This window comes from Phacochoerus africanus, chromosome 11, assembly GCF_016906955.1.
Source record: "Phacochoerus africanus isolate WHEZ1 chromosome 11, ROS_Pafr_v1, whole genome shotgun sequence".
Lineage (NCBI taxonomy): Eukaryota > Metazoa > Chordata > Mammalia > Artiodactyla > Suidae > Phacochoerus > Phacochoerus africanus.
The window spans coordinates 80,618,246-80,644,844 of NC_062554.1; the positions used below are offsets into that span (position 1 = coordinate 80,618,246).

General features: G+C 35.8%; 1 protein-coding gene across 1 annotated transcript in view; it reads right to left on the minus strand.

Annotated features, from left to right (window-relative positions):
- THSD7A (thrombospondin type 1 domain containing 7A) overlaps window positions 1–26,599 on the minus strand; it is a 442,541-nt gene that overhangs the window by 248,090 nt on the left and 167,852 nt on the right. The window contains exon 2 of the mRNA XM_047752579.1: window positions 21,775–22,606. Coding sequence (XP_047608535.1) covers window positions 21,775–22,606 — 832 coding nt within the window. The remainder of the gene's footprint in view (window positions 1–21,774; window positions 22,607–26,599) is intronic.

Below are 26,599 nucleotides of genomic sequence, written 5' to 3' on the forward strand. Positions count from 1 at the left end.
ACAAAAAGAAATTGGTTTCATTTACCATTACTAAAATATAGTGGATTTGCAAAGCTTTCAGGTGTAAATTCCTATGTAATTTAAAACAAAAATTTATTAAAGTATAGTTGATTTACAATATTCTTTCAATTTCTGCCATATGCAAAGTGACCCAGACATACATCTATATATATGTATATACATTTTTTTTTACTATCATCCATCATGTTCTAACCCAAGAGATTGGACATAGGTCCCTGTGCTGTACAGTAGGACCTATTCTTTATCCATTCTAAGTGTAATAGTTTGCATTTGCCAACCTCAAACTCCCTGTTCATCCCACTCCCACCCCCCTAATCCTCACCCCCTGGCAACCACAAGTCTGCTCTTTATGTTCATGATATGTTTCTGTTCTGTAGATAGGTTCATTTGTGCCATATTTTAGATTCCGCATATAAATAATATCACATGGTATTGTCTTTCTCTTTCTGACTTACTTCACTTAGTGTTAGACTCTCTAGTTACATCCATGATGTTGCAAATGGCCCAATGTAATTTTGTAACATTGTAGACTGCAACAAATGTTCATAATTGATTAGACTATGATTTCTGCCACCATATTGTTGTTGTTCAACTATGTTTCAAAGATTAATTTTAATATGACTTACGTGTTTTACTTAAACTTTTAAATTAAAGTAGTCATATGAGTAAGGAACATTTTACTCATCTTTGTACTTTCAGGGCCAAGGGGATATGGAGAAAACCGCAAAGGAATATGAGTGTCAAGTGATCCTAATACGTGTGTCAGCTTAAATATTTATGACTTTCTGATTGTATAATTAATATTCAACTCTGCTGTCTTTCTAGAATAATGGGGCAATTTTATAATTATTCTCTTTATGCTGCTTTCACACAATTCCCACCTTTGTATAAGTGAAAACTGCTGACCCAACACATTCCCATCAGGCAATATTCACTACTACTACCTAGAGCAAGGCTCTAGTCTTGTGTAACACTTTCTCAACATCCAGTTCACTTCTCTCTCAGATCTAGAGGGTAAAGTTAGTAATAGCAAACCATGGTGTTGACAAACATCTGATCAGTTATGTGATGATTCTCTCAATAAGAATTGGTTATTTAAGTAATTAACAATTCTACTTGTACTTCACACCTTTCTTCTTCTATACATACCTTAAAGTTGGAATTCCAATAAATGCTCAACAATCGTTTTCTTTTATTGAAGTATGTTGCACTATTAGCACTTTTTTTTTTAGAATTTTTTATAAGTTGAAAATATTTTTTATCCATCTTGCCTTTTAAAACATTTTGTGGAGTTCCCAAGGTGGCACAACAGTATCAGAAATGTCCTGGGAATGCTAGGATGGGATGCAGGTTTGATCCCTGGCTTGGCACAGTGGGTTAAGGATCCAGCATTGGTGCAGGTGTAGCTTAGGTTGCACCTGTGGCTTGGATCTGATCCCTGGCTGGGGGACTCCATATGTCATGGGGTGGCCAAAAAGGAAAAGAAAAAAAGGAAAAAAACAAACAAGCAAATAAACAAAATTTTCTGGACAAAATTCATTAGACCTTTTTTTTGTTTGTTTTAATCAATGCTGTATCTATAGTATTAAGATTACTGCCCTAGATCAATGTATTTAATATACATATAGAAGTACTATCATGTATTTGTATACTAATGAAATAATAAATAAAATGCATAAAAGGAGACTACAAGTGTGACATACCTGAAACTCCAACTTTCAAAGCTGATATTGCCAACATGATCATTTCTAATAGAGATGGACAATCGATACAATTTCAGGGATGCATTTACTAGGTGTTAATGACAACGCCCCCTCATCCTTTGGGAGCTGTCAAGGACTGAGTACCTTTTCAAAGTCCTCTCACAGTAGAGGGATAGAGGATAAGAATCAGACATTCTCAAGTAGTTCACAGCCTAGTTGGCAAAATACTGCACATGAATTATATAAAACACTTATTATCAAAGGCAAAGTAATCTACCACAACTGAAGCACTTCATTTAGGCTCAAGAAAATAAAATAAATCTAGACCATTTTCATCACTAACTGTTCATTTAACCTGTACTTTTCCATCAGCCATTTTCGGCCAATGTCCCTGGCAGGCAATAAAAGCTCACTACGGATTATACAGCTCTGACCACAGCCCAAAATAGGACAAGTGTCCCCATTCTCAACTCATTCTCAGCTTCACTTGTTCCTCTGGTTCCCATGGGCTCCAGACTGTCAGCATCATAATGAAAGTATCAGATAAAACGAAGCTCTGCAAAAATGTGTCACCAGTACACTGTTACCAAGAAACTCCACAAATCACATTAGGGAATGTTTTCTTTTCAAATGATTTATTTCACAACACTCTGCTTTGGTTGCTCAAATGCAAACAGTTCCAGAAATCAAATTTGCAAGTCTAAAATTAAGATGCCACACCAGAGCATATGCATCATTCATTATGATTTCACAGCGTTTCCTAGCCTGATTTAGAGTTGTCAAAATTAACATCATATGACATGATCCATTATGTTTCACTCAACACAGCATCATCCAGATCAATGACAAATTCAATTAAAACTAGCTTTGATTCATTTCAACTCTTCCATTTATTTCTTTTAGCTCTTTTATATCCCCTTCTTTCTGCCAAGATATAAGCTTTCTATAATTCTAATTACAACATCCCTTTAGTAACAATTTCTTCACAATTTCCATAGCATTCCTCATTTTCATACTTTAATTTTTTAAATGCAAATTTGTTTTACCTTATTTTTCTTTCCTTGATTGATCTGTATTACATAGAAACCTCCGCACTGTTTTAAGTTGCAAATTTTTTTTTGCTATAGAGCTGTGCTGCAGACATAATCTCAACACATAATGATACAGAAATAAAAATAGTCTTTTTTTATTTAGCTTTATGTTGAATGCAATGTCTTATAAGTTAGGAAACAATTAAGGATGAAATCATTAAGAAATGCTAAATCAATTAATGACTTTCCACTGGAAATCTGCGATGTAGCAATTCTTCCTAGAAATCTCTGATTTAGCTGAAGATCAAAATAGTCAATGATGTTAGTTATCACAGATTTACATAACATTTGTTAAAAATCACAAGTCATACAAAAATTATCTTTAATATCCTCATTATAATAGTATAACTTTTATAAAAATAATTTTATACTATGCTTAATAGGATGTAAAGACAATATAATATAAATGATATTTTGGATCCTTCCAGAATTTAAAATTATTTTTCTATCTTGTGTGAGCAGAACCCAAGACTCTATGACTTAGCAGAAAAACATTCATAGTAAAAAGTATATACATATATATATAAATATTATCCTTTTAATATTGGTCTTACTCTATCATATTAAAAGTATATAGATATAAAAAGATGTCTATTTTACTTTGGAAAATAATACATACATTGATTTCTTTCCCCTTTTGTAATAATACTCTGCCCCTTTGAGGGAGATTTAAAGAACCTAAGAAGGAAAGAGCTGTGTTTTTATCTCTTGTTTTTTCTTTTCTTTTTTTTTTTTTGTCTTTTTGCCTTTTCCAGAGCTGCTCCCATGGCATATGGAGGTTCCCAGGCTAGAGTCTAATCGGAGCTATAGCCACTGGCCTACACCATAGCCACAGCAACCTGGGATCCAAGCCGCATCTGCAACCTACACCACAGCTCAGGGCAACGTGGAACCCCTAACCCACTGAGCAAGGCCAGGGATCACACCCGAAACCTCATGGTTCCTAGTCGGATTCGTTAACCACTGCGCCATGATAAGAACTCCTATCTCTTGTTTTCAATGCTGTCTACCATCTGATTATCTTAAAGCTATGTTTTACTATTAATAAAAATTCACATTTTGATCAGCCATTTCAACTTACACAGCACTTTAACACACATTTTCACATTTTTTTTGTATCTTTTTTTTTTTTTGTATTTTTAGGGCCACACCTATGGCATATGGAGGTTCCCAGGCTGGGGTCTAATTGGAGCTGTAGACACTGGCCTACGCCACAGCCACAGCAATGCCAGTTCTGAGCCATGTTTGCAACTTACACCACAGCTAACAGCAACACTGGATCCTTAACCCCCTGAGCAAGGCCAGGGATTGAATCTGAGTCCTCATGGATACTGGTCAGATTGTTTCTGCTAAGCTATGACGGAAACTCCTGTTCTTTTATATCTTCAGAAAACTCCTAACATGTACATAATGTAGGAATATTATCCCTATTTTGGAATTAAAAAAATAAATGGTAGAATTCTAAGTGAAATCCAGGCGGTCTAAGTTTGATGCTGGTGTTCTGTCAATGACATCAGTTGCATCAAACAATTTCTTTCTCTTTTCCTCATAAAACTATTCCTTGAGTGTCTAATCTAATACAAATTAGTATCTAAGTTCCAAGCGGATGGGGGACACTACATCTTCTTCTCAAACCAATGAAAGAGAAGGTGTTAGCTTAAAAAGGGCCACCAAGGATTCATCTATCTTAACTTCTCTCTCTCATTAACCTGTCTGAACACCAAAAATTGTTTCCCTCATTATTCCTCTGTAATAACCGACTGAAGAGCCACATGTCATATTATTATGAATAGATTAAATGAATTCTTTTTAAATAACCAGTAACCATAGAGGAACAAAATATAGATAGATGAAATTTAGACTGAGCAGATAAAGTCCCCAAAATGCCACTGCATGGGTATTGCTTAGAAAGGCTTTAGATATATCTGCTTAATTAAAGAGGAGAATAAAGTCCCCCACCCCAAAATAGAGCCAAAGGGACTCTCACAAAGGGAGACTCTTAGGTTCAAAGGAAAAGTAACTCATAACTTTGCACCTCTTCAAACTTCACTCCACAGTGCCATCCGCTTCCCTAAAATACTGCTAGATTCCTGGACAATCTATGTCAGATGGTAGGGATAATCAAAAGTTGGTGTATTAAAACTTACTTTCCAAATAAAAGATTAAGTGCAAAATAGTGGTTCATTAAATATTTGTTGAGTAAATGTACAGTTACAGAAGATGAAGATATGAGAATCCTCAGTGCACCAGCCCAACTCACCCCTCTTCTCACCTAAGTTAGGCTCAGAAGTGCTTGTGGAGCAAAATTGAAGGAGGTACTGGCAGGACCTTCGGAGTGAGTATCTACTTACACTTAGCGCCCTGGGCCTCTTTTGCCTCTGGCTAGTTGGGCCCCGTCCCCATTCCCCACTAATCTATTTTGCCTTGATTAGAAATCCTGCTTCCATATTCATTATTTAAAAGAAAAAAGTTGGAGTTCCCGTCGTGGCACAGTGGTTAACGAATCCGACTAGGAACCATGAGGTTGCCGGTTCGGTCCCTGCCCTTGCTCAGTGGGTTAGGGGTTCCACGTTGCCCTGAGCTGTGTGTGGCGTAGGTTGCAGACGCGGCTCGGATCCTGCGTTGCTGTGGCTCTGGCGTAGGCCGGGGGCTATAGCTCCGATTCAACCCCTAGCCTGGGAACCTCCATATACCGCGGGAGCGGCCCAAGAAATAGCAACAACAACAACAACAACAACAACAAAAAGACAAAAGACAAAAAAAATAAATAAATAAATAAAAAAGAAAGAAGTTAAGACACACCCCTTGCCAGCCTTGGGCAGACTTGGTGGTGCGGAATGAGTAGAAGGAATGATCATTGAAAAGGAACCTTCACAGCTCTTTTTCTTCCTTTTGCAAAGGGTAAAGCCTGGAAGTGCAGAGTTTGGCTGATACACATAACTGTAAGGATCAAAAGTGATATACACAAATGTATTTAACGAAGAGTAAACCTTAATTATCATCATGAAAATTCATCCACAGGGTCAGTTAGGGATCAGCTTCAGTAGTTTGGCATCAGCCTACTTCCTTGACTATGATCTATTATGTAAGTGGGACCCCAAATAAAATGGCCAGTTGAAAGTCAATCTGTTGTTTGAGGAGCCCAAAATAGCTGACTGCTAAAGTAGGAATGGCAACTTCTTTTCCTTCTGTCTCTAGTACTTGCCAGTGTTCCATTTTAGTTAACCCAACTATCCTAGGATTTTGTCATTTATTGGTCAGAGTTCAGGAACTTGGAGGCTCACAGCAGGCAGAGATCCAACACACAAACTGTTAAACAGAAATGGCCAAAATTGCATTTCTTCCTAAATTGATTCTATATTGTCTGTGTGACCTCAAAATCCCTGGCACATATACCTTGATACACCCCAACAAATTCTTGGATTATAAACATGTCCTAAGCCCTGGCTGCCCACACTCTAAAATTTGGGCTCTTCCATCCATTCTGCATGCCATTCCTGTATGTGAACATAATTCTGTCCCTGCCTACTAGAAGGAAAAACCTTCAAATTTCTCTTCCTTTCCATCTTTACTGTCCTCTACAGATAATCTGCTCACTTCCAACTCTGAGTTTTTTTTTTTTAAATCATGTTTGCCTTAGAATGCTCAGATTTGCCATCACAACACACCTAGGTAAAAAGAACCCATTTTTGGGGAACTTGGTCAAATTCCTTTGCCTTATCAAATTATTCTAGTTAACATAAATGCAGCTGTTTGTGAATATTTTAGTTGTTTTATCTTTGATTTATCCTTTCATCAGATATTTTTTACTGACTATGAACTCTATATTATACAACTCATAAAGGATAAAAACTTTCTGGGTCTTTATGGTGTTACAGTAATTTAAAGTAATTTTACTTATTTTTTTCCCACTTTTTTTCCTCCTTATTTCTCATGCATAGAATTAAAGATACCAAGTGCAGAGACAGTGCTTTACACAGAGCTGGAACTATACCCTGTCTACTATATTTTTGCTCACCTATTTCTTTTTTAATTTCACTATACAGGATCCTTGATAGACATGAACCTGCCAAAGAACCACATTTTTGATAAAAACTGTTTGAAAATTTATATAAAATCCAAAAGTATACAAATTTCATACTACCAAAAATAATTTTTGACCAATTAATAGCTATTATTCTTGAATTAGAATTTATATCTCTTTTCCTAACTCTATTCACATTCACATTCATCTGCCAATAGAATTACATATATTATAATGCATATATATACATATATACACACAAAAGTATATATGTCAGTTAGCATCTGGCTTATATCTGTCAGTGGACTTTTGAAAGTTTTAATAATTACTATTTTTTTTTGTAAACCAAAGCAAAAAATAAATGTAATCTCAACTATCAGTGGTCAAAATTGATTCTGCTTTATCAAAAACATGCTTTCTTTGTTCTAGCACTCAACACTGTACATGATTGTACCAACTTTTCAAGATCCCTTTAGTACAATGGCTTCTTGTATTAAGCACAGCACAGTTATTTTGTTCATTTACAATTAAATTGCTATCCTGTTAAATACTACCCGAACAAATTTTCCATGATCACATTCTTTTAAAATCTAGTATCAATAAGCACATATTTATAGTAAACAGAGAAGAAAAAAATCTGTCAAAAAAACTTTGGGGAAAAAGGTAAATAATCGCTCTATAATAAAAGTATACAAAATTAGAACAACAAAGAATATAACAAGGTGAAAGTATGAGTAGAGGCTTAAAATAATGCCTAATATATAAGCAACAATTTTGGGGAGGAAATAAGATAAAATACTCGTAGTTATGAACACATTGTGTTAGTAGAGTCTAAAATAGTGAGCGCATTCTTAATTAGGATATACAAATAATGCATTAATGATCTATTAAATTCCTTACCCCATGTGCTTTTTTTTTCCTTTTGAAAGTATTTCCTCCCATTTAAAACCTTGTTATATTCCAGTCAGAGGGAAATTCAATACTACCCACAGAAAGCTGATAGAATTCCAGTAAATAAATGAAAACAATGGGCGAGATCAAACTTGCTATCAAGGAGATGCAAGGTCACTGCCCCAATCAGTGGCCAGGCTGCTTAAGGAAGTGCCCGCTCAAGGAAGTTTCTCAAGGAAACGTACTCATACTCTCTCACCCGCTCAAGGAAGAAAACTAAACTTAGAACAATCAAATGAGAGATATTAATAAAGCTCTCAGGAAAAGTGAGGCAGTTGGAATGGATTTTAACATTAAATAAAGTTTATATGACAGAGGATTAGGCAGCAAGGTCTATAACATGGCTTAAAGTTAGCCCCAACCCTAAATGCTCTCCTTTAAGTTAAACACATTTTAAAAGCTGCCTGAGAGCTTCCTTTTGTTTAATTGCCGCATGAGAGAATCATCATTTAAACCATAAATACTCCTGGGAGGTAACAGAGGAAGGTGCAGGAGAGGTAAAGCTACCCTAAGTAGGATGAGACTGTGGTAACATAGGATATGGAAAGTGACGCCAGGGGTCACACTGATATTTTTGAATTTGATATGTTTATAGGTGGATATTGACAATATCAGCCTTTTAGTATGTTATCATCAATATCAACTAACTGTTATAAGTAGCCTAGTGACTTCAAAATGTAAAAACAGGAGTAATAAGCTTACAATATAAGCAAAAATGCTTATAAATGGAGTAAAGATGAAATGAAATAAGCTAACACTTAGAAACTACTTGGAGTATCTTTACAATATTAGAATATTAGAACTGTTACATTTTCTTTTTTTCCACTTTACAGCTGAACCTGTGTCATATGGAAGTTCCCAGTATCAGGGTCAAATCAGAGCTGTAGCTGCTGGCCTACACCACAACCACTGGAGCTTGGGATGCGAGCCTTATCTGTGACCCACACCACAGCTTGCAGCCATGCCAGATCCTTCACCCACTGAGTGAGGCAAGGGATCAAACCTGCATCCTCATGGATGCTATACGGGTTTTTAACCTGCTGAGCCACAACAGGAATTCCATGGTACATTTTCTAATTTCTACAGAAAATATATTTTATCTAACTATTCAACAGCAATTGTTGGGTGTTTACCAGGAATAATAATATTGAAATATATTCTAAGTGATGTCACCTGAATGGAATATCTATATTCTACATTCTATATATTCTATATGCTCCTAGTTGAATATGACTTATCTCCTGGTATTTTTACATATTTTGGTTACTTTCTTTATAATTTACAGAAGTTTCCATTTTCTCATTGGCCTTACTTGACTCTCCCTTATTCACTAAAAGACTCAAGTTCAAAGACTCTCTTAAATTTTGGAGTGCCTGTTGTGGCGCAGTAGAAAAAAATCCAAAAGTATCCATGAGGATGTGGGTTTGATCCCTGGCCTAGCTCAGTGGTTTAAGGATCTGATGTAGCTGTGAGCTGTGGTGTAGGTCAAAGATGCAGCTTGGATCTGGTGTTCAGAAACTTAGCATAAGTTTGAAGAGAATGTCATAGTTAGTGGGGAATAATAAAATTAGAATAATAATTTTAAAATAAAATTAAATAAATTTAATAAAATTAAAATTAAATCAAAAATTAAACAATAATAATTAAATACTAAAATGAGAATATAAAAACAGAAGATTACAAGCTTTTCGCCCTTCATAATTTCTACTAAAACAGCTATTTTTGTACCATAATGCTGGTTTAGTGAAGTATATACAGAGTTAATGACATCTGTTGTGACTGTGCAATTGCTTTAGTATTTTGAAATGAACAAAACATCTTTGGTAGGAATATGAAAGTACATGTGCTTCCCTTTTACTGATTGTAGGTAAAGTGCCTACATTTCTCTCCCTACTATTATAGTCTGTAATCTAAATGGAATGTTTTCTGGGAACATGCAAAATCATAAGAAAATGGAAGACTGACATCTCTGCTATGAATCAGCCTTGGCATAGACAGAGTGGAGCTTGATAATCTAATCATACCCAATTAGCCGTGTCCCCTAAAAAAGAAGTTATCCAGAAGACTGCTTTAAAAATGGATGTACGTAAATGATAAAAAAAAAGTAGAATAAAATAAATAAAAATGGATGTATGAACTTCAAGGTTTGAAATGTGTTTCTATATGCTGAGAATGAACTTAAGCTTCCTCTTTGAAATGCCTTCATGTGAACCATCTTTCACCCTAGATTCCAAGATAGTGCTCAGGTATAATGTATCCAAAAGCTGGTCAACTCTGGTCAAGACTTTTTTATTGCTCTCTGCCTGTGCTCTTTGGGTGACCTAGGTGAGGTACTTAAAACTCCAAATACTCAATTTTTGTCATCTATAACACAGGAATAATAACATCTGCTTTATTTTAAACACAGTAATCTTTAATTAATCAACAAGTAAGTCAGCTATGACATGGAAGTAGTTCTCTGTCTCTAACCTTGTACTCTAGTAATATCAGGGTTGATAGAAAACAAATTGCGAGCTTACATGTGTTAACTCGGAAGAGTGTAATAAAAGGATTATTAGCAAAAGCATGGGCAGTATTAAGAGAAATCACCAAGGGATGATGAAACACTCTGGGGCTAGCAACTAATAGGAAATTTATCATGCCAAGGTGATAAAGGCACCCAGGAAAGGATTTTTACCAGCACTGAGACAGATATAAACAGGTGTAGGCTGCTGGACAGGGGCTGAAGTCTTTTGTTAGAAGAACTCAGTCATTGCTGATCCAAGAAGACAGAATGAAAACCCTAACTTCCCTCTCCACCTCTGACAGACTGCTGCTGCTGACTCCCAAGGGTAGAGTCCAATCAGGAAGAAGAGAACTAGGAAGCCTTATAAATGAGCTGCTCAGAGACCAGCCTCTAGAAATGTAAGCAGGATCTGAAAGAGGTGAGAGCGACTTTTTACGGGCAAACATAAAAAGTGCCCATTCAGATCTGCATTCCGAGCGAAGGTTTTCAGGTTCACCATATACCATCTACAAAAGGTTGTGGGCACACTGCCTATTTCTTTAGCCAGATTCAAACAACAAAGTAAGCTGAGGAAAGCTCATGAGAAATGCTGGTACCTGGCAGATAAATGGACACTTGGGATATTCCAGAAAGTTTTTAATCTAAAAGGCTGCTATTTATGCATGAGAAGTAGTAATTTTATATATGGATTTTGAATAGTCTAAAAATAGCCTGTATTACTTTTTAAAATGGGCAATTTTTAATCAAATGAGTATTAAATTTGCAATTTCACTGATTCACAGTCACAGTATAAGAATGGACCTCAGGAACCATGCAGTGAAGCAACTGGGTCAAAACCTTGCAGTTACTTTCAAGACCAGGAGAGCTGTCTTATTCTATAGGAACTGCATATACATTCATTTCCATGTTTCACTATGAGCTGATTTGTGGAATATGTTGAAAGTTAATTAACTTTCTGCTGAGAAAAATACATATGATTTTAGGCATGTAATTTTAGGTATGGTTTTTGTTCAAGGTTCACCAGAATCACAAAACTTGGAAGCCTTTTAGAAAAATTTTAAGATTCCTCTTTTACTCATCACTGCCCACTGACCTCTATACATATGGTTTATAGGTGAAAAAACTGAGTCCCAGAAAGTTTAAATCACTTGTTCAATGTTGTGTAGTCATGAGTGCAAATGTGTTCCTATGCTTATTGAGTACTTATTTTCCTAATTACCCATTTCTTAAATTGTCCCTCTTGTTGCATCAGTGAATTTTCAGACTATTATAAAGCCAACTTTATATTCAACTTTTATATCACCATTTGACAGAGCAAGCCTAAAGAGAAGGATGGAGTAGTTAACAAGTATTCTAAAGTAAAATAGGAATCAGGCATAAAAAGATGGACTGTCCAGAGAAGGAATATACTTTTCTTCTCACCAGATTTAATTTTGAAGTTGAGAGGGTACATCAAAAAAATCCTGAGTTTAGAAAAAAAAAATAGAAAGTCACTTGAGCATTATTCATTATGATTTGAAATGCCAAGGTTGAATTTATATAGAACTACACAGTAAAAATAAAATTGATAACAAAATGAGAGAAAAATACTCCACCATGTCAATATTTCCAGGAGTTACGAGATTATTCTTCTCTTCATGTATTACCCAGTTTTTTAGAAGAGACTTTAGAGAAGTTTTAGATTTACAGCAAAACTGAGAGGAAGGTAGAGAGATTTCCCATATATTTGCCACCCCCACACATGCATAGCTTCCCCCATTATCGACATCACTTACTAGAAAGGTACATTTTTACCAAGGATGAACCTACTTTGACACATGGTAATCACTCAAACTGCATAGTTTACATTTTAGTTCACTCTTGGTATTGCAGATTCTATGAGTATGAATGATGATATAAAGGCATATTTCCATCTGCCCTAAAAATGTTCCAGGTTTCCCCTATTCATCTCTTCCATCTAACCACTGGCAACACTGAACTTTTTATTGTCTTCACAGATTTGCCTTTTCCAAAATATCACATACGTAGTTGGAAGTATGGAGCATGTAGTCTTTTCACATTGGCTTCTTTCACTTAGTAACATGCACTTCGGTTTACTCCATATATTTTCCTGGCTTGATAACTCCTTTCTTTTCAGCACTGAATATTCCATTGTCTGAATTTAAACACCACTTCTTTATCCATTCACCCACTGAAGGACATCTTGGTTCCTGAAGGGTGAGTTACTTTTCATGAAGGGGTAAAGTCTGTGTTCACATTCCTTTTTTTTTTTTTTCTTCTTTTTTGCCTGTAGATGTTCAGTTGTTCCAGCACCATTTGTCGAGGAGACACTCCTTACTCCATTGTATTGCTCTTGCTTCTTTGTCAAAGGTATGTTGACTATATTTATGGACCCAGTACTTTTTATAGTTTTCATTTGTGCCCAAAATGTCTGATTTATGGAGCTATCTGGAAGCTGGATAAATCTATTTTTTTTTTGGCTTAGCCAACAGAATTCTGGTTTAAATCCTAATTTTTATTCCCTCCGGAATTTATGAGTTGAATTTCCCACACTTCTTGGAAAGGCTTCTATTGGCTTCTATAATCACAATTAATTGCCTTTGTTGAACAATAAAACAGGACATGTTCACATTAGAGATATTTTCAAAAGTAAGCATTACTTCCACTTAATACTTCTTGAAGATTTCATAGTTCTTCCTGAAACACATGCCTTTGATACACAGATTCAGGTATTTATTTCTGGAATTGGTGAGCTGGGACAGCTAAAAGCTTTCCAGAAGTGAGAGTGGCTTACAGCAAAGCCTGAAATCTTAAAAGCCTTAAAGCTATACTTGCTGCAATCTAGAAATGTCTGCCTCTTATATCCCCTTCTTCTCCCCTTCACCTTTGACAACACAGACAGGGGATGAGGGAAGTTATATTCTGTTCCTCGAGCTATACTGCCCCTATAGTTCCAGGGTAAGGATCTGGCTTCTAAGGCACATCCCTCATCTCCTCTGTGGACTGTCTATGCTCACCTCCCAAGACTGAGATACTCCAAGGAAAATATTCTTGAATGGCCCTTCCTGGACTGTGTCTTAATTACTTTCAAAGACTCTCTTTCATGCCTCAGGTCCTAGATTTCTCCTTCCTTTAGATTTTTAACATGGATACTTTTTTAAAAAATTTTTTTCTATTTTTCTTCTTCTTTCTATAGATGTGATTATTTCCTTTATTGGTGTTTCTGGCTGATTTCAAGGCAGGGAAGTAAAAATAAAATTGCATTTAAGCCTTCTTGTTTAATTATAAGTCACATACTGCAATGAACTAATTGTTTCTGTCCCTCCCAAATTCATACTTGAAAACCTTAACCCTCAATGTGATGCTATTAGGAGGTGGAATCTCTAGGAAGTAACCATGAGGGTGGAGCTCTAATGAAGGAGATTAGTGCCCTTATAAAGAAACCCTGGAGAGAGTTCTTTCTTCCATATGAGGATACAATAAGAAGTGAGAATTTTGCACTTGGAAGAGGGCCCTCGCCAGACACCAAATGTGCTGATGCCTTGATCTTGGACTTCTCAGCCCCCAGAACCATGAGAAAATTTTTTTTCTGTGCTTCATAAGCCACCTAGTCTATGATACTTTGGTATAGCAGCCTGAATTGACTGAGATACATACCTCATTTGGTAATAGCTGCATGGCATTCCACACATGGGAACATGGTGATTCAAGCAATCCTTTATTGGTGGAATTTAGATTATCTTTCTATAACAAATCATGCTTCAATGAGAGGTGTACATATACTTACACACTTAGATATATTTTAGAAACATTTTCTAGGAATAGAATCACTGCCAAGGGAATGTGCATTTTTCATTTTGACACATATCATAAAATTATTTTTCAGATAAGTTGTACCAATTTTTGCTGTTACCATGAGTGTATGAGTTCCACAGCAGTAACCAGAGTCACTGCAGTGACAACACCAGATCCTTAACCTGCTAAGCCACAAGACAATCCTTTCTCAATTTATTTTTTCCTTATTTCTTTTTATTTTTATTCCTTATTTCTTTTTTTTTCCCCTAATTTCTTTATTTATGGTCACAATGGCATATGGAAGTTCCTGGATTAGGGGTCCAATAGGAGCTGCTGGTCTATGCCATATCCACAGCAAGATGCGATCAGAGCTGCATCTGTGACTTATGCTGCAGTTTGCTGCTACACCAGATTCTTAACCAACTCAAAGGGCCAGGAATTGAACCTGCTTCCTCATAGACTCTACATCGAGTTCTTAACCTGCTGAGCCACAAAGGAAAGTACATTTTTTTATAGTAAACACTATTATTGATTAAAATAGCAAGTCTCAGACTTCTAAACTTACAAAGATTTGCTTTCAGGACAGGGCTTTGCTTAGGATCTAGGAATTTAACTTGTAAACAGTTCCCTACACTGATGTAAAATTTTCCCTAAATGATAAAACTAACTCTAAATGATAAAATGGTTCACTGTGCCTAATTTGTTTGTCTAAACAATGTTTATGGTGAATATTTATTTTCCCTCTGGGAGTTTGGAATTTTTAAAATATTTTATTTATTTTTTATTAGAGTTTATTTACATTGTTCTGTCAATTTCTGCCATAAAGCAAAGTGGCACACTTACAAAAAAATATATTTTCTTTTTCTTATATTACCTTTTATCGTGGCCCATCCCAGAGGCTGGATAGAGTTCCCTGTGCTATACAGCAGGACCTCAATGACTATCCATTCTAAATGTAATAATTTGCACCTACTAACCCCACAATGTGAGATGGAATTTTTGTACATGCCAGGTAGAGGGTGCCAAGGTGATTAACTCCAAATAAAAACTTGGGGGCACTGAGGCATAATGAGCCTCCCCAGTAGACAATGCTTTCCACGTGTGGTTACAACTCTTTTCTGGAGGAGTTAAGTGTGGGCTGTGAAACTCCACAGGGAGTTCACCTGGAAGCTTGCCTCTGGTTTCCTCTCCTCTCCCCTCCACGCACATTTTCTTTGGCTGATCTTGCTTTGCATCCTTTCACTGTAATAAATCTTACCCATGAATGCAACTAAACGCTGATTCCTTTGAGTTCTTTTAATGAATCACCAAACCTAGATGCTGTCATACCTGATACACTACCAAACATTTTTATTTGCTAATTTGAAGGTGAAACTGGGGTTTTAAATTTTATATTTCTTTTTATTTTAAAATGATTATTTTTTCTATTATAGTTGGTTTACAGTGTTCTGTCAATTTCTACTATATAGCAAAGTAACCCCGCCACACATACACATACATTCTGTTTCTCACATTATCATCTATCATGTTCCATCATAAGTGACTAGATATAGTTCCCTCTGCTATACAGCAGGATCCCATTGCTTATCCACTCCAAATGCAATAGTTTACATCTATCAACCCCAGACTCCCAGTCCATCCCACTCCCTACCCCTCCCGCTTGGCAACCACAAGTCTCTTCTTCAAGTCCATGATTTCTTTTCTGTGGAAAGAATATATTTCTTAATTATGCTGGAGGATTAGCATAATTTCTCTGAGTTGATCCTGTCCTTTGCTAATCTGAGTAGACTTAATTTTTTAGAGCAGTTTTAAGTTCATGGAAAAATTGAATGGAAAATATAAACAGTTCCTTTATACCCTCTGCCCCTATGCATAAACAGCCTCACTCATTTTTATGATCACCCCCATCAGAGCAGTACATCTGTTACCATTGATGGATCTATATTTGACACATCATTATCATCTAAAGCCCATAGTTTACATTATGGCTCATTCTTGGTGTTGTTCATTTTATGGGTTTGGACATGTATCAACCATCAGAACACTACATGGCATAGTTTTACCGCCCTAAAAATTTTCTGTGCTCTGTCTATTCATCTTTCCTTTCAATATAACCCCTGGCAACAATGATCAATTTATTGTCTACACAGTTCACCTCTTTCAGAATGCCATATAGTTGGTAGCATACAGTATGTGGCCTTTTCAGATGGACTTCTTTCACTTAGTAATATACATGTAAATTTCTTACATGTTTTTTCATGGCTTAATAGCTCATTTCTTTTCAGCACTGAATAATATTCTATTGCTGGAGCATAACACAGCTTCTTTATCCATTCACCTTCTGAAGGACATCTTGGTTGCATCCAACTTTTGGTAATTACGAATAAAGGTGTTATAAACATCCATGTGTAGATTTTTATGTGAACAAAAGTTTTCAGCTCTTCTGAATAAATATCTAGAAGTGTGATTGCTGGATCATATATAGTAAGAGTATGTTTAGTTTTATAAGAAACTGCCAAACTGTCTTCCCAAATGGCTGTACCATTTTGAATTCCCACCAGCAAGGCAGGAGAGTTCCTGTTACTCCACATCCTTACCAGCATTTGGTGTTGTCATCGTTTGGGATTTTGGCCATTCTCATAGGTATGTAGTGGTAGCTCAGTCTTGTTTATAAAGCATCTCTTTATGTGCTTATCTGCTCTCATTTTTTGGTGAGGTTTCTCTTAAGGTCTCTGCACCATTTTTTAATCCAGCTGTTTTCTTACTGTTGAGTATTATGAGTTCTTTGTATATTTCCGATAACAGTTCTTTATCAAATGTGTCTTGCAAATGTTTTTCCCAGTGTGGCTTGTCTCTTCATTCTCTTGAACTTTTGCTTATTTTTATATTAGAATTTGGACCTTCTTCCTAATGATTTGTAGGAGTTCTTTCTGTATTAAGAAAATTACTTCTTTGCCAATTTTATGTGACACTTTTTTTTTTTTAGTTAGCTATTTGGATTTTAACTTGGTTAACATTTTTTCCTGAGCAAAATTTATTTTTTCAAATAAATATAATCATATAGATCAATCTTTTCTTGCATGACCTCTGCATTCTTTGGCCTAATGTGTTCTTCCTTATTTTAAGACTTTTAACATTCTCTCTTTTCTTCTAGTACTTAAAAGAAAAACTTTTTCAAGTACTGAATGAACCTGGACTTTGTTCAGGTATAACAATTGAAAAGAGGATATAATTCTTATTTCTCCTCCTTATTATTTACATGACAAAGAAATCCCCCCCAAACAAAAACAAATTAATTAAATTATATATTTTACCCCAACTTGGAAATGCTCCTTAACCACTGGCACCATATTGCACGGTTTTGAGGATCTTTTTTCTAGAATCTTTGCTGATCTGATAAAATTGTTACTACTATTATACAGAGAATGTAATGCATTTAATTTTCTGTGACACTAACATAAAATTGTTGCTATGATTGTACAAAGAATACAATGTATTTAATTATTTGTGACATTAATCTTTTTCTCATAATTTTCCTGATTTTTACTTTGCTTTTCTTGCTAATTTTATAGTAAAAGTGTAAGGACAATTGGTATATTTACTAGATGCTCTAGACAGGTAGACATTTACTTTTTTACTTTTTTGAGTTTGGTATTATGTACAGAACTTTTATAATTAGGCTTATGTATAGAACTTCTTAACTATTTTAAATGGGATATTTTAATCTTTTGTTTCCATCATAATGTTTATCTAATTGTTATTTGCGTATATAGGATATACTGATTTTGAGATACTATCTTTGTGTCCATCTATCCTACTGAGTTATTTTATTGTACATTTCAGTTGATTATCTTAAGTTTTCTATAATATCTGGAAAAATATCTTAACTTTTGCCATCTGCTTTCCAATTTTCATTTCTTTCTCTTTTCAACTACATTGATTAGTATTTACAGATCAATGTTAACAGTGGAGAAAAGAGGCAGTCTTAATTTGAGTTTAAAGGAAATGGTCCTAGTGTTTCAGAATTGAGTAGTATTCTGGCCTTCGGCTTGGTGACTCTTTGTCTATCTCTTTCTATACAATTGTTCTATATCAGTTCTTCCATGAGGACATTATTTCAGCCTCCTCTAGCAGAAAGTTCATCCTGTGCAATTTAAATCTGTGGATTAAACTCTTCCAACCTCAGGAAAGTCTTCTATTGTATTTAGGGGGTTTTATTTTATCTTGTTTTGTTTTACTTTTTTCTCTTCTAATTTTTCTGGTCCTATCTTCAGGAACCCCAGAATTTTACATAGTGATCTCCCTTGCTTCCAGAGTCATCATCTTTTCACAAGATCTAAGTTTACCTGAAAATCTTAAACTGTTCTCCATCTCACTGACTCCTCTTGCCACATAATAATTCCCACTTATTGATTAATGTAATGTGAATTTGATTTATTTTCTTGTTTTATAATTATCTTCCTTGCTTTTTCTGAGCTCTGCCAAATCACTTTTAAATTCTGTTTTCTTAACTCTCCTTTGAATACTGAAATTCTCTCTGGTTTTGGTTCAGAAAATCCTATTTCTTTTAATGTGTTTGGTTTCTTGAAGAGCTATTTGTTGATACTTATATAATAATAACTCCTGGCCTGGGGAAGACTCTATTCAAGGCCCCTGTGTCATGATATGCATATAATGATTTAGCAATCTTTTCTACTGGTCATTAAAACTTCAATTCCTCAGACTTATAGTTTTTTTTTCTTGGCAATAATGGCATGGTGAGTTTCCCTGTTCAGTACTGTATTATGCATTCTGTTTTCAAATAGACCCAAACACAGAACATATATCACCATAAGCAGTGCCACTGACTTGGCCCTGCAGAAGTTTCAGGCTACTCTTAGAGATTCTGAGCGCTCGTGAAAGCTGCAAAGATGTAATGCACCTTCAACTTTTCTCCCTCATTTAGGTCTAACATCACCACATTGGCCAGATCTTCTCTATCAATCGTGGTCTGTGACTGTTATTGTTTCCTATTGTCGTAAAAGATAGGTTTTCATTCTGTTTTTCATGCTTATTGATTTTAGTCTGTTTGAAAACAGAAAGTAGGGTAAATATATCATCTTTAGCTTTGAAGTTCTAGTAGGAATTTCACTAAGCTTATTTTTATTTGCCCTATGAACTGCTTCCTCCAAATTCTTAGATCTATTTAGCTAAATTCACTTAGTTATTGTAATAGGACTTTTTTAGACTTATTAAATGCTTTTAAAGAGCTTTTTACATGATGCAATTACTTCTAAATTTGATATAACATTTTAAATTTAATCATCAAGTCCATCTCTGGCCCTCTTCTTTGTTGCTGTTACCTATTTACTCTTCATCGGTATTGGTGTAATATTGGAAAAAAATGTACCTACTTTTTTCTCTTTTTCTACTAAGACTTTAACTTTCATATGTACTTATTCATATATTCTCATATATAATTCTTAAATAAGAGAAATATCAAGAACCAATTTAACATAAAGTTTAATTTATACCCTAATAAGTTATAACATACATGCAACTATCATGTTATTGGACTAGATATGGTATTTCTAATAGAATATAGGCACCTGACAAATGACCTACAGATTTTTAAATCTGTTTGCTTAACAAATAACTGGATGGGAATATCAGCCTCTATGAAGTGGTAGCCACTATCCTAATTATGCTTTTAATTGAGTAGTCAACATGAAATTAAATGTCTAAGCATATTAACCCAGTGACAGCAGGAGACAACTAAGTTGCCTTGGAGGCTCATTCAATTACATGGTGGGAGCCAAGTAATGAGTATAACTGCACTGCTTCAGGAAAAGAGATCAGGAAATCATCAGAAAAAGGATAGTCAGAAGAGAATAAAAAGGATTGAATTGAAAATGTACATGACACAGAATCAGAGGTGAGCACACACTCATAAGGAGTTATAGGGAACCTGGGAAATGAAGACAGTAGAAGCTGCCAGAGAGACCAGGAAAAGAGTAACACTAATGACCAGAGAGAGAGCACAAAGTACCACATGGCTGAAAGAAAATACAATTGTGTAAGCACAAAGAGGGAGTAGCAAACACCCTAAAAATGGCAGCCAGAGCAATGCTATGAGAAGAAACACTGTCTTAGGTGGATGATCAATTATTTGTTTGCTCACTTATTTAAACAATACACTGTTCCAAAAAGGCTTGCAACCAGCTTTCAAAATCCACACATAGCAAAATTAGATAAGAATGAATGAAGGTGGAGTTCCTGCCATGGCTCAGTGGAAACACATCTAACTCATAACTGTGAAGACACAAGTTTTATGCCTGGCCTGTCCAGTGGGTTAAGGATCTGGAGTTGCTGTGAGCTGTGGTTTAGATCACAGATGTGGCTCAGATCTGGCATTGTGGCTGTGGCATAAGTCAGTGGCTATAGCTCCAGTTTGACCCCTGGCCTCGGAACATTTCTATGCCACGGGTGTGGCCCTAAAAAAAAGAATGAGGGAAGGGAAATAATGAGTATCAGAAAAAGATGAAGTCAGTGGGGATTGTTTGTAAACAACATGCATGCCTTACAGTTCTAATTATGTCCCCTAGAGCCAAAGTAAACTGGAAAATATGATCTATTAGAAGATTTCTAGAGGCCATAGGGAAAACAATCCATATATCCAGACACTCAACAGAAGCACATGGGTTGAGACATCAGTGAAATTTATCTTATGTGTTTTTAATCAAGAGAACAGACTGTGTGATGGAGTAGATGACACTTTCAATGTCATTTCTACAATAAATATGATATAAAATTCTGAATGATGCTACTATAATTTCTCTCAGTTCAGTCCAAATCATAGCTGCATAAATATTTCAGAAGAAGCAATTATGCAAATGATCCCCAGCTAAGCCACTCCCAGATGGTCTGGCTTATCCATGAGCAAAATTTAGAATATTCAGAGAACATCATATCCTTCAAATAATCCTCAATGAATATTTTCACAAGGAACAAATCATAGATGAGAAAGTCTTTCATAATGCAGCCATTATTTACCAAGGGATAATTTGACAAATAATTTCTGTCTAGAAAATGCAGCCAATTTCATTACATGTTTCCTAAACTAAGCTACTCATGATTAAATAACCCTACTTACCTTAATTTCTATTGGTTTTCCCTTTTTTTCTCTAGGGAGAGTTATTCCATTTTATAAAATGTGAAAGGAATTATTCTTAGGTATAGCTCCCTGGGTGGTTGTTTAGATTTTGTTTATAGGATAATTCTGAAAATGCTATAAACTTGGAAAGATTACAAGTGTGTCTTATTCTCACTAAAATAAGTATCTGAAGTTAAAATTTCCAAACTGCAGCCCCCTAAATAAGTTTTTTTTTCCCCCATTGTAGGTGGAAACAGCATTACTGAGACAAAGGGGTATATCATCCATAGAGGCTCTCATGCATAGATTTTGACAGGAAACTTAAATTTACTCTAGTTTAGTGCCTAAGTAGGAGCAAAACAGAAATAACTCCAGGAAACCCACAAAAGCTTAATTGCCTTAAAATGGAAAATGTTCCCCTGGGCAGTAGTTCTTCCTAGGTCTACACATAAGAATTTCAAGGCTTACAGCAGGCTTTAGGTATTTTCTAGCCTCTGAGACAGGTGTACCTAACAAAGAGACAGGTGTAGTTAACGGCAATAAAATGTTACCTCAAATCGGCAGTTTTCCCGGTCTTGTTAGTGCACATAACCTCTCTGGTCTGATATCCAATCTGTATGTCCCAGTATTTGTTCTCTTGTCGGTTCTGTCTGTTTCTATTTCTCTTTTTCTTGATCAGTTCACGGGCCTCTGGATCCTTCACTCCTTTTCCTCGGTCTTTGTCCCGTTCCTTATTTTTCCCACGCCTCCTGGCCTGTCTTACTTGTCTGGAGTGGGGCATTGAACATGTGCTCCAGGGCCCCACCTGCAGGCTGTACAGGCTCTCTGCAGCTTCACAGGGACTGGACTGACACACCTGGAACTCCGTTAGGTTTGGACAGCCTGAGCCTCCGAACTGGGGAGGAGCTACCACCTGACGCGTGCGGTGCTGAAGCCCGCTGCCACAAGTCTTGGAGCATTCCGACCAGGCAGAAAACTCAGACACGATGCAGTCTTGCTGGCAGGGAATGAGGCAGGCCTGTTCCAGGAGAGGCTTGGGCTCAAAGTATTCACAGATGATGTCCTCTGCAGGAACATCTTTTTCTTTCTGGATGCACGTTATCTCTCTCACCTGAATGCCTTCTTCCCCCTTAATGCACTCAAGGGGTTTCTCCAGGCTTTTAGAAATCACAGGCTGACACTGATTCCAGGGACCCAGTCTCCAGTCATACAACTCTTTGTGCCAGTCACAGACTTTGAAACAATTTTGCTGGTTACTGGGTCTCTCCGCCTGCTTGCAATTTGTATGCAATGTTGTCCATCCTTCCGAATGAGCACACCATACAGCCCGGGTTTGAATGCCTCCTGGACCACATTCATCTCCCATGCATCGGCCCCATGGACCTAAAAAGGATATGAGAGTTAAGTGGGCTACTAGAAGAAAACTACAAGTAACTTCACATTCCAGAAAGACATTTCGAGTTCCAGCATATTAACTTCCCTGAAGTGTTATAAAGTAGGTCTCTGAACATGGCTGTTGGCAAGTAACGATCCACATTCAGTGTTTCTGCAGAAGGGGATCTGTGTCACAGAGTCTATATAGGATAACTTTTGGGATAAACTCATTTTGCATCCTTTTGGGATTACCAAAAATTCACTTTTATTCATTTTCTTAATTTTAGGTAGGGAGAGAACCCTTGCTCATAAAGGACATTAGAAACTCATCACAGTGAGGGAGTTCCATGGTGGCTTATCAGGTAAGGATCCAGCACAGTCACCACTGCAGCTTGGGTCACTGTTGTGCTAGTTCATCCTTGTTTTGGGAACTTACATGTGCCATGGGCACAGCCAAAAAAAGCAAAACAAAAACAAACAAACAAAAAAACCCCACAAAAATATAGAACCTAGTCAGGGAGAAAACTCATTACTCCTGCCTCATAACCATCAAATTCATTTCATTCACTGGGAAAGAAATGGGCTCCTTGTGAAGAACTTTGTCTCCTGAAGGCTCTTCTTTTCTTAAGCAATTAACTATTTTGTAGAATGTGGTCCCTTTATCCCTCATTTCTATTGTACATACTATGCCTGTAAGAGACTAATAGTTGTATCATGTGTGCTGACAGAAGTGTTTACTTTCTTATAACCAAAGCTGAGGAGTGAAAAATTTCATTTTAGCACATTCTGCCTTTAAATTTACCATATATATATATATATATATATATTTATCTCTGCAGTGAAATGCAATGATGGGTAAAAGAATTAAAATTTAAAAGATCTTTGGAATTTTCTCATGTTCAAGGGTTACTCGGAGCTTTATCGATTTATTCATGTCCTAAACATGAGCTATTTGGCATTATAGAACAATTTTATGGAAGACTTAAGTCAGCAGCTTTATGATGAAATGTGGGATTTTTACCTCAGAAGCCTTCTTAGCACAGAATAAAACCACTTATTTTTGTATATATCTTTTTGTAAGGTAGACAAGAGAATTTTCAGGGCTTTAGCAGACAAATATCAATGTATAAAATTGACATCATATTATTTTGAGTTTTAAAGTAATGCAATGCTCATATAATTACATGATTTTCAAAATGCAGTCTATGGCACTTGAGGGGTTATTTGATGGACTAGAGCCAGCTTCAGTTGGCTGTGTGGGAAGTGGAGGGCCAGGAGGCATGTTCAGTTCTCGGTCACTCAGCCCTGCGCCACTGGCCTCCTCCCTCATTGCTGCTTCCCTAGGGAAAGCTCCATTATTGTTATTTGTTTTACACAAGTTGAATTTATACATAAGATTTTGTTTGAGAAGAAGCTTCTATCGCTGAAAAGTGAAAATCACTAAACTAGGCCAACAGATTCACTCTAGGGATGAGGAAAACAAGTGATGAGGAGAGGAAATGATTTGCCACGGTCACATCTTGAACAAAGAACAGAACCATCCTGGATTTTAGATTTGAGTTCTGATTTTTAGTTTTATGATTTATCCCAGATTCTAGAGTTTAAGACTTAGATACGCTTATACAAAATGATTAATCTACAAAGGATGAAATATGAAGAATGTGCTTATATTTAAACATTTAATTTTGTTTAACTAGGAAAATGTTTACAACTTGAAGATGTTAATTTCATTATAAATAATGGAGTTGTAAATAGAAAAGAGATTGACCGAAAATACTGCGCTAATCACAGTTGCATGGAAATAAGAACTGGGTATTTGATACACCCATATCATTACTTTACAAAGCTCAACAGAGTTATAAAGGACTTAAACCACACTTAAGGAAACAGGGTGCTGATGTCAAAACTTTTTGAGCTAAGAAAGTCAGCGTGTTTGTTAAGTCTGAGAACCTGGAATACCTGATAGTGTTTTAATCTTATTTATAATTTGTCAAAGGAAAATATATATTCATAAATATGTTGATGTTCTTTTAGATATTTTCTAAATATTCATATTGGGATAAGAACCTGGGACCTTCTCAAGGGAACATGGTTACATGTATATAATCTTAGTTAATTCCTTAAGTATTTGCTATTTATTCCTGTCCCTCATTGTGCTTGGACAATAGTAATCTGTATTTCCCACCCTAAATACAGCATATAAGGAAACATTTATGTTGGACCAACAAGTGAGGAGTAAGCAATATGCCATCAAGATTAAACTTCAGGATATGTGTTTCACATTAACTCAAAGTGTAAAACCATGGTGTAATTCAAGAGAACTTCTTGATATTTTATTGTTTTCCTATTTATTTATTTATTTATTTTTACAGCCACATCTGCAGCATATGGAAGTTCCCAGCCACAGGGTGAAGTAGGGCTGCAGCTGAGGCCTCCGCCACAGCCACAATGGATGCAGCCACATCTGTGACCTACGCTGCAGTTTGCAGCAATGCTGGATCCTTAAACTACTGAGTGAGGCCAAGGATCAGACCTGCATCCTCACAGAGACAATGTTGGGTCCTTAACCCTCTAAGTCACAACAGGAACTCCCTGTCTTCCATTCTTTGATGTTAATTTTGAAATCAGAATAATGAACCAGATTAGGATTATTAAGAAGTTAGATTTTTATCCTCCAAGTAAAAAAAAATTTAAAGCAAAGTTCTACTTTTGGCATTTAAAAGTATTTAATTGTACTCTTTAGGTAGGCTGTGCTACTATTAATGGATGTATTTCAATGAATTGATGAAAATTAATATTTTATGATAGAAATCTGAAAACAAAATATAAACTTATTTTAGGTTTGTGTGTCATTTCTGGATAAGGAAAACACACATACTAAAAAACAAACACCCTAAAACTATGAAGCAGAACTATACAGCACTAGCTAACTACTAAATCTGAAAGTTACCCTAGACAAAAAGAAGGATGGTTGAAGACATTAAACTCTTATAAACTAAATCTTAGCAAAAAATTCTAGGTTTACTTCTAAGTTTATTCAAAAATAAGAGTGAATGATTACTTCAAAGATAATTTATGATTTACTGACAACAAATTAGGGAAAGATCCCCTCTTCCACGCTCATAGAACACTCTGCACATTTCCCACATCATGCTTATCACAATTTCAATTAGTTTATTAAAAAATAGTTTGCCAATATCTATTTATCTCATCAGACTGACTCTATGGCTCTTAAGAAGAGAACTTCACCTGTTTCCTGAAAAATTTGGTTTAATTTTCATGGCTGTCTTTGAACAAATTTCTTCAATTATTTTGTTCAGAAAAGAGAGAATTTAGTTTGCAGATCTTAATATTCAAGGCATTACAAGGTTGATGTCAATGCCAGCAGAAAGAAAGAAACTGAGTTCAAGAAAACTACACTCACTGATAATGAGTAAGCGTTTTTTCTAAAGTTTATTTCGATAACTAGAAAAAGCATACATTTCTATATACAAATTCAATTCAATTTCTATTCCAAAATTATTATCATAGATTCCTATTAACCAGCTATTTATAGATAACTGTGTTGGGTTTATTTTATTCAAAGTATATCTACATCGAGAACCAGAAGATAGGGTATCTCAAGAAAATTCCAGAGATCTACACAAATACTCACTAGGCTAAAGGAAAATAAAATGCATGAATGTACCAGGTAAAATAGAGATGGCAATGTAATCACAATTGAACCTAAAGAAAACTCACTCACTTTGTAGGTTTTAACTGATGTCTTATCTTTTCATTGCACCTTGGGGACTGTACACGTGCCCAATGAACAGGCCACTTGAAAAATCAGATCCTCACCACTGTACACTTGACGAAGGGCTGTCTACTTCTATAGACAAACAGTCTTAAAATAATCACAAGTTGAACAGAAAAGGGACCACATCTAAAAGTGATCCTGGCAGCTAAGAACTGTTAGCCCAATTAGCGACCATATTTTAAGAAGTGCAAATGTTTTAAAGT